We start from the raw sequence: 9198 nt of genomic DNA on the forward strand, positions 1-9198 counted from the left end.
CCCCGCAGAAGAGTTTTGATTCTTTAAGCTTTTTCTTAGAAAATGCATCAGTATGCGTAGCTCGCAGAAAAGGGACACGGAGTGCCCGGGGATCAGCGGGGAGAGCTCTGGGGCAGAGGGACAGTGAAACACCTTCCCCAGCGGCCGGGGTCCCGGGAGCACCGCCAGCCGTGGGCGCTCGCTGCGGGCCAGGTCGGCGGGACGAAGGGACCTGCCGCGGAGACGGGGAAGCGGAGAGGGTCTCGGCGATCGAAGGGAGAGAGGCAGGGAATGCTGCCAGCCGCTGCGGGGTGGGACGCGGGGGTCGGGTCAGCGCTTAGCCCCTTCCGCGGCCAGCTCGGCTACCTGGGCGGCTGCGGGAAGGGGTGGCGGGTGGCGGAGGAACCTGGCCACCGGTCCGTGCGGTCCCCCCGCCGCCACGTCGAGGGGGAGGCGGCCGCTGCCATCGGGCAGGTCGAGGCGCGCCCCGGCTCTGTGTAGCGCCGCCAGCGTCTCCAGGAAGCCGGCGCGGGCCGCGTCGTGCGCCGGGAAGCAGCCGGTGCGCGGGTCCGGGCGGTTGGGGTCGGCGCCGCGCTGCAGCAGCAGCTCCGCCACCCGCGGGCTGCCCAGCATCATCACCTGCGGGGAGAGACAGAGTTAGCGTCCCCCTCAGCCCCGCGGAGAGCCGCAGAGAGCGGGGCGGCGGCGGGAGGGGGCTGGGAGGGGGCTTCTGTGCGAGAAACTCCTGTGTGTGCTACCGGTAGCTGCGACCTGCATAAATTCACACGGCTGTACTCGGTGATCCCTGTGGGCTCCTTTCAACGTGAGATACTGTGTTATTGATAATAATAACGTGAGATACTGTGTTACTGATAATTAAAATTAGCTGCAAGGGCTGTGGTTTCCAGACTGGGTACTGCATATGTGTATGTTCTGTGCCACGCTTTAGACCGTTTATTATGCCATGGTATGTGCTCTTATACGTTTATTATGGCATGGTGTTTGTGGCGTGTATGTATATATACACACATATATGTATGTACGCACATATATACACAGGAATACTTGTGTACATACTAGTACACAATAGGTATATTGTGTGTATACATATATTGTGTGTATACATATATATTTACACAATATATACGCCATTTATACAAAGTACCGTTTATTATACCATAAATAGTGAGTGTGTACATGCTTTTATATATGTGTACACACACTACACATATATATGTATGCACACTATGTATCCTGTGGCAGTCCTGAGACGCCTTGTGTTAAACCTCCTGCTACCTGGGATGTGTCCCTGATTTTACCACTGAACTGCTCAGCCAGACTGGCAGGGCAAAGCACTGGCTGTACTGGCCCTTGGCTCTTTTCGGTGCTCGGTGTAGATTTGCTGCCTCCTGAGTTCTGGCTTGAGCCGTTTGTCCTTCGCTCAGCTCTGGCTAAATTTTGTTGTGGCTCGGAGGAGGGAGGAAAGCTTTTGAGAGGCCATGAGTAACATAGAACTTTCCTGCTGAACCCTGATACGACTCTGCAGCTGAACGAAAAGCAAGCTCTGATCATGCAAAATTGAACATAGGCAAAAAGGGCAAGCAAGCAAATAACAGCAACAACAACAACACCACCACCAACAAAGACAGTTGGAGTTTTACTTCCCGCATTCTCCTATTCATTTTTAACGGAATTTTAACCCCCATAAATTGGATCTTAATAGTGTAGAAATTATCTTGAGATAATAGGTTTTCTCTTTTTTTTTCGTCGAGAGAATTTGATTATGGACTACAAATATTTGTCCCTTTTTTTTTTTAATATCATAGAATAACAAAAATGCTTATAAATTTCATAATTTATAAATTCCTGTGGAAGTTAAGTTTTTTGGTTTTTTTTCAGAAAAAAAGAGCCCACAAGTCATAGTGGCAGCCATTTTGTGACGTGTTGCTAAGAAAAACAGAACTTAATCTCATTCTGAAATGAGGGGAGGAAATTAAAAATCTGCAAAAAGAAGAGTTTGGAAATAACAATTCCTTTTCATCTGGAACAATAGAAACAAAACGAGTAGCTTTCTCAGTACCTTTCTCAGTAACTCACTTCAGAAAAACAGTTCATTTCCCATGTAAAGTGCAAGGAGCAAAATGGCTGTTAGTGTAGCTGGTGAATCATTAAATACATCACTTCAAATGACAACTCGAGAAAGCCTTTTAATGAAATGCACAACTTCAGTTTAAATTAAAGTACACTGATCGTTCAATTAGCATTTGAAAAGTTTAATCTTAAACATGTCGATTAATACAACACACTTCCAGCTCTCAAAATGCCTGGAAAGCAACTCCTCTACACACTGGTACTTAGAATATCTATCTATCAGTGAATACAACCACTACTGATGAATAGTGAATATAAAAAATACTACTAATAATAGTGACTAGTAATATATACCTTTTTTATTTTCAAATTACTAAGTGACAATTTCTATGCCATCTTCTGTGCCATTCTTTCACATGAATATACTAGTAAAGAGAACCACTTCGATTTTCTCGGGAGGAAAAGATCTATTAAGGCCATATTTACAACAAACAAACAAGAAAAGTCGATAGAAGCACAGTCAGATCCCCGAACCCATCTGAAAACAGATTTTGCAGCCCCACTAATCATTTTGAGTACCCACTAGCATAATTCGTTTGCTGACAGAGGTGCCACTCTGAGCTCTATCCGGTACTTGCAGGAGGGCGAGGATTCAGGCAAGCGTCCTCATTATTCAGTCAGCTGCCGCTGAGTCCGATTCGATAATAACAATAAGAATTTATCCAAAACCCGAAACTGACACACACAAACAGTACCACCTCCCCTCCCCCAACGCGGCAGAGAACAGCCCCCAGCCAGGGGTGCTCCGTACCTGGAGCGGGGTCCTTCCAAAAGAGTTGGTCGCGTTGGGATCCGCGCCCGCGTCCAGGAGCTTCCGCACCTCCTCGCTGTCCCCGCGGGCGGCGGCGGTGCACAGCCGGTCGCCGGAGCAGTCGCCCCGGCGGGACGCCTCCATCTACCCGTCGGCCCGACTCGCACAGCCGCTTCTGCCTGCCCGTCTCCTCCGGCCGGGTCCTCGCCCTCCCGGCAAGATGCTCCTCCCCAGCAGCCGCCCCCAGAGGAGGCCCCTCGGCCCCCACGGCGCCTGCTCCGTAAGCTGCGAGCCGACAGCAGCTCGGGACCTCTTCGGGGAACTGCGGTGTCACACCCCCTCCCCCCCCCCCGACAGCGTGCAGCGGTTCTCTCGGGGGCTGCCCGCCCCAGGAGCTGCCTTCAGTGGGGAAGGAGGCGGGGGATGGGGGCTGCGCGCCAACCTCCCCCTCTTTGGGGGATACGGTGAGGGCAGGGGCGGGGGGCTCAGCCCCACAGGCAAACGGCTTCTCCGGGCTGGCCGCAGCTGCCCCGGCCCGGGCAGGTGGGACTCGCCTCTCGGTTGTCTTGCGTAGGGCGGACGAGAGGGGATGACACGGGATCAGAGCTTTCCTTGGGGCAAAGAGCCACACTTGTGTTATGGCTTCTTCCTCCCCCTGACCTGCCCCGAGCCCCTCAGAACGGTGGGCTTGAGGTCCGTCCCTCGGTCCCACCGCCGGCCGGGAGCCGGCGGCCCGGATAAGGAAGAGAGCCGTGCCCGCAGGAAGTCTGCTATCCACCTAACGGCACCCGGTAGAAGAGGATAGCCTCGTCCCGGCCCTGCGGGACCCTCTCGCGGGCAGAAAACCGCTGCGAGACCCAGCAGGGGTAAGATACAGCTCCAGCCCGGCAGCCAGAGGCTGGGCAGAGCCTCCCCTTGCCGCTGGGAAGGTCCGTCCCCCCCCCCGAAAAAAAGCACCTTACTCCTCCCCCTGCTTTCCGCCCTTCCACTCATACCTGCTGGACAAAGAGGCTCTGCTCTGCGAGCCCCAGGGGCGCCCCTCCGCCCCCTCCACAGCCTCCCCACCCCGTCGAAGGTAGCGGGGACATCCTCCCTCCCCACCGCCTCGGAGCAGTGGGGTGGGCAAATGCAGGAAATACATGAAGGAAGTTTTTCAGGTTTCGGGTTTGTTTTCTCTCTTTTTTTTTTTTCCTGTTCCCCCCTCCCTTTTTTTTTTTTTTCTTCTCAATGTCACTTCCCTAATCTCCCGTTTTAATTGCAGGAACCGGTGTCATTGCCACAGATGCAGTACCTGCCAGTCAAACGCAAATTCGTTCCCTTCGGGGTTAGCCTCGGGCTCAAGAACACCCCTGCCTACAGAAAAAAGGTAAACCGTCTATTTTGTACCTATATGTAGCATCTATATGTAGCAGCGGTCAAGAGGCAGAGGCATGAGGAGCAGATTTATCCCCGTGCAGGCAAGTCACAGCTCCACTGAAACTTCCTTGTTTTGGGGTTTTCTCAGCCTCCTTTGCGAAGTTTCTGAGCAGAGGAGCGTTGCAAGAGCAGAGCGAGACACTTGAAAGGGGCTGGGGCCTCTGCAGGGACCTGCGGTGGACTCCAGTGGGTCGTGGTTCTGCTGTAGCACTTGGTGCAGTGCTCACCTCAGTGCTGGTGGGCTGTTTGTATATATTTATAGTATATATACACACTATATATATGTATATGCGATCTTATATATATATATAATTCCATAAATAATGTTTAAAAGTGGATTTTGAAAAAGCCCGTAAAGTCTGAGAAACTGAGAGGATCCTCCCTCCAGGAGGCGAAATGTCCTTCTGTTTGTCATATGCTCTCTGCTATTGATGATAGCCATGTGGAGATAAAACCAAGGAGAAAGCCTCCTCGGTTATGTCTGTCAGGTGTCTTAAAATTTCAGATCGATACTGTGGTGCAGCAGGGTTGCATATTATTGCTGGCTGATCCTGCTTTCTGTTAAATGGTATTGATAGTGGATTTTATTCTTCTGTGCGTGTGTGTATAAAGATATGCATTCGTATTTTTCTGTGAGTATATTGATATAAAAAAAAGTATACACTCATAGGTATATATATTTGTAAGTGAAGACGTTTCTAACGAGGTGCCAGAAGGCCTGCCTATATCTCCGGCCCGGCTAAAGTCTATTAAAAGCTACGAAATTGTAGAATGGCATTTAAAACCACATACAGTCCTGTGCTAACGTTTACTGACCCCCCAAATCACTCGTCAAGCTCCTGAGCCATTAAAAAGACGCGATTTTAACTTATATTATTAAAGCCGTACCAATTTTCCTCCCTCCCCCCCCAAAAAAAGAAAAGCAAGTCCTGTTTTGCAGAATTCTAGTACCAAAAAACGTCCTCAAATTAATCGAAACACAAAAACACACGGTCATATCTGAAGTTAGGTAAATAATAACACAGCCTGTGCAAATGCATTCTGAAAATGACCCTTGTATTACACTTATATTTTAGGGGTAAGGAATAAAACCCACCTTCTCTCCACAACATATATTTCTCCCCCTCCCCACCCCACCAAAACAACAAAAAAAAAAAGAAAAAAAAAAAGAAAAAAGAAAATAAAAAATCTCGACCCTAGTTAAGCAGTCCCTATCCTAAATTTCTTCTCTTACTTACTTTTAAAGTCACTTTGACAGATACATTTTAATCTTGCAAATGTTCTGAGATGCTTTGATAATAGTATACAGGACGGAAAAGGTAATTTTCAGCTACCAGAAGCGTCCATTTTATGTCCTGTTTAAGATTTAGCAAGTACCAGCCTTAAAATGCCGGGGGGGGGTGGGGGGTGGGGGGGGACGGACGGGACGGGACGACGACAAAAAAAAAACCAAAACAACAAAACAGAAAAAGGTGTTTTAAAAATATACATTTATCTGAGTTATTTTATCACCTAACAAGTATTTTGGTAAGAAGTTTAGGGGTTCATTAAGTACTACAAAGAGACAAACTATAGAGAACATAAGATTGGCATTCTCTCGCCTGTAAATAAACAAAAAAGGCTCACGAGTGGCATGGGTGGGGGGTGCGACGGAGAGGTTCGATGCAAGTAACCTGATTTACAGTTAAGGAGAGGGACAGTTGATAGGAGTTACTCTAAAAATGAAGTAAAAAAGATTAGTAGAACTAGTTCAACGGTATCCTTCTACTCTTCAGTTTAAAATATCAGTATGTGTTGCAAAAATAATTATCTTGCTTCCACATATTGGGTAAGCACAGAAAAATCTAGCACCCTAATTTTAGACCTTTGAAAATTGTGTCATAAATGTTTCTTTTGAGCATAAAAATGGAGGGAGAAGGGAGGGGAGAGAGAGAAAAGGAAAAAAAATATATATAAAAAAGAAAAAGACAAGAAAGTAAAAGAAAAAATAAACACACCCCCATCGAAAAAAAAAAAAAATCAACGACTTACAACAATCAACAGTGAAGAAAAATTACATCGGTTTCTGTTTCCCAAGTCGTGTGATACAAACTTCAGCAGAGTGCTTTCCTGAATGTAATATGCTGCCCTAAAAACATCTGTGAATATAGCCCTCGATATTTTTCTATTTTTGGTACAAACCCTCTAGAAAATTTCAGATGTGTATTATTCCGGTCCCTCGTTTTGAACTATGGAGTTATCGGGAAGTAAAACGACATAATAGCTCCGGATAATAACATAAAAGTTCACAAAAGGTAGGCATTCGCCAGGCAAAATATTCCCTTCTTGAAAAAGAAAAACAGCAGAACAAACAACAAATCTAAACCAAATAGCAAAGCGAAGACAAGTAATAAACACACAAAAGGCAAAACAAATAAGCGTTCTCACATCACCCTAAGAACTAAACAGTTTTAGAGGTTGCAAGAGCAAGAAAACAATGTCACGACGTGGCCAGTGCTCTGCCAGGGTGAGCGGTTGTAGGATTGCCTCTATAAACCAGTTTTTGGCTGTCGGTGCCTGCCTCGGACCCTCTCGTGGTTCAGAAGCAGCTTCGTGGACCCTGAATTAAAGAATTTCTCTCTCACACACAGCTTGAGGAGTGTTAAAATGTTATTTGTTCCATCTATTTAATTAAACAATTTAATTTCGGACAAAGCTTGAGAATAGGACCCGTCTCCCTAAACAGACAATAAGGAAAAAAAGACCAGTTTTCTCTTTATTTTCAAAAGTATTTTTCTCCCCTCGGACTAGATTTACACCTAATTCGAATAAGAAGCCTTCCTCTTCCTGTAAACTGTGGCCCTAAATACTGTAAATTCGGGGTTCACTGTCTCCGAGCTGCGAAAACATTTATGAATCACTTTTGTGACCCTAATTGCTGTTACAGCCTATTAGTAGGAAGGAGTAGTTAGGCAAAAGGAAAAAACCTCGTATTTGTTTAGATTAAACACACACTCTTGTTTTACACCCCCCCCTCCCCCCACAGCCTCTTCAGCGTCAGATTTTCAGCACATTTCAGTGATTATTTTAGACCTAACTGGCATTTAGAAGAAATAGGTACACCTGATGAAAAGTTTGGGGAAAAAAGGAAAAACAAAAAGTGTGGAAAAAGAAAAAGGAAAAAAAAAAAGGCAGTATTTACAGCAAGTGGCAAGTTGGAAACAGAGAGCAGAAAAAAATTGCCACAATGCCTGATCCATGAGAGGGTTTTCTCCTTGCTACAGCGAATTTACTTGGAAATACTCAGCACCTTCATATTTATGTTTCATTTTCGAGATTCACGCATTTCAGGTCAGGCGGAGCTTATGGTTTCTTTTCCCCCCATTTAGTGTAACATGAAGAAATTAGGCCTACTAAAAAAAAAGAAGTGCAAGAAACGAGGGATTGAAGGCAACAAGGAAAACTCGATATTATTTCTGTTTTTATATATACATATACAGACACAGACATGTGTGTGTGCAAGTGTATCTCCCCACACTTGATATTCAAGAAGTGCTGAAAGTGATCTAACCAGAAACTGAAGCAGGCAAACTGTGAATTGCTTTATCTCCAGACCCCAAGTCCTATGGCTTGAAAGGTTTCAGTTTTACAGATACAAAATCATATATTCTAGTTTTGTAGTTATTTTTAGGCAAATATTTCTACATTCCTTCTCTTCTTTGTGTGCTCCTCTCCAGTCTGTGCTCTGGATTACGAGAGGGCTCCTCTAAAGACCCCCTCAGAGGATTTTGCAGAACAATCCTCAAATACTCATAAAAATTAATATTATATTTATATTTTCTTTATGCATCAAATTATATGTAATGAATGAGGCCTAAACTGCACCGTGCAGATCCTCAACCACTCCATTTTGCATTCTGCAGTTAGGAAAAAAGTCTCTAAAAAAATTCGGAGGCGTTTTAAAAACGGGTGTCTATGACTGTCCTTTATACGTGGGTATTTAAATTACTTTTTCTGACTCTGACCTTACTGTGCATATTTATGTAACAGCAGGCGACGGCAAAGAGGCCACTTTATTTCACTGTTATTTACAACAGTGTATAGGGTTACATACATAGAACACCGTGGCCATTTTCTGTCTTCAAAGAAATAGTTACGTTCCTTGGTCAGAAGGAACCTCCTGCAAATGTTGGTAAGGGGTGGTGGGTTTATTTTTTCTAAGTTAGCCACAGAGAAAACAAAAAGAAAAAAAAGAACTTCTCGGGGGGGGGGGGGGGGGGGTAGGGGCAGAAATAAGTTGGAGAAACTTTTCAAGAACCTTCCGGTTTCTATTGCGTTAAAAAAAAAAAAATAGAGACAGGAAAAATAAAGGAGGAAAAGAAAGAATAATCCCCATGCCTATGGAGCACCTCAATTGTTCCCTGTGCAGCGTGGGCATGTGGGGCGCAGGGGACTCCGGGCAGGCATCGCTCACCCCGGGGCGGCCTCCACGGCCTCCAGCTCCCACCGCCCCTTCGAGCCGCCCGCGACCATCGGGGCCCCCGCCCCCACCACCCCCCCCCCCCACCCCCCCGCTCTCTGCTTAGCTCCGCTCGTCGGGGCCCTACCTTGTCTGAGGCTCCCGCGGCACCGTCTCCACTGGGCCAGCAACCGGGCCAGCAACCGGGCCAGCCGCCGGGCCAGCCAGCGCCGCGCCGCAGCCCCTCCGCCACCACGAAGGATGCGGCAGCACAGAGCCTGGGCCCGGCAGGGGCTGCGGGCGAGCCGAAAGCGGACAGTGCACCTTATCCGGCGGGTCATGGTAGCCGGGGAGCCCCCGGCGGGCTGCGCTCTAAATACCTCGGCGGCGGGGCCCCGCCGGTGAATCGGAGATTCATTGGAGAAGATTTTCTTTCTTTTCTTTTTTTTTTCTTTCCCCCCCC

The 9198-nt window shown here is 47.2% G+C and overlaps 1 protein-coding gene and 1 long non-coding RNA gene across 2 annotated transcripts; both read right to left on the reverse strand.

The window, feature by feature from the left end:
* On the reverse strand, nucleotides 1-3141 carry LOC133277130 (cyclin-dependent kinase 4 inhibitor B-like). Its single transcript, XM_061468734.1, has 2 exons — nucleotides 2882-3141; nucleotides 1-618 (listed from the first exon to the last, which is right to left on the reverse strand). Exons 1-2 carry the CDS (start codon nucleotides 3023-3025, stop codon nucleotides 310-312), a joined length of 453 nt encoding a protein of 150 aa, XP_061324718.1. The 5' UTR covers nucleotides 3026-3141; the 3' UTR covers nucleotides 1-309.
* Nucleotides 3142-6361: 3220 nt separating this feature from the next.
* Nucleotides 6362-9198, reverse strand: LOC133277131 (uncharacterized). The gene is made up of 3 exons (XR_009746093.1): nucleotides 8884-9198; nucleotides 7094-7174; nucleotides 6362-7014 (listed from the first exon to the last, which is right to left on the reverse strand). It is a non-coding gene; the product is annotated as an uncharacterized LOC133277131 (long non-coding RNA).

The sequence above is a fragment of the Pezoporus flaviventris genome, unplaced genomic scaffold (genome assembly GCF_033815535.1).
Source record: "Pezoporus flaviventris isolate CSIRO_AGI_PZ_B2104156 unplaced genomic scaffold, CSIRO_AGI_Pfla_v1 ptg000050l, whole genome shotgun sequence".
Classification (NCBI taxonomy): Eukaryota; Metazoa; Chordata; class Aves; order Psittaciformes; family Psittacidae; genus Pezoporus; species Pezoporus flaviventris.

Bases quoted from the DNA above. Each gene is read 5' to 3' on its own strand.
- LOC133277130 (XM_061468734.1), bottom strand. From the start codon at position 3,025: ATGGAGGCGTCCCGCCGGGGCGACTGCTCCGGCGACCGGCTGTGCACC. The intron at 619-2,881 runs GTACGGAGCACC...CTCTCCCCGCAG, and splicing joins TTGGAAGGACCCCGCTCCAG to GTGATGATGCTGGGCAGCCC.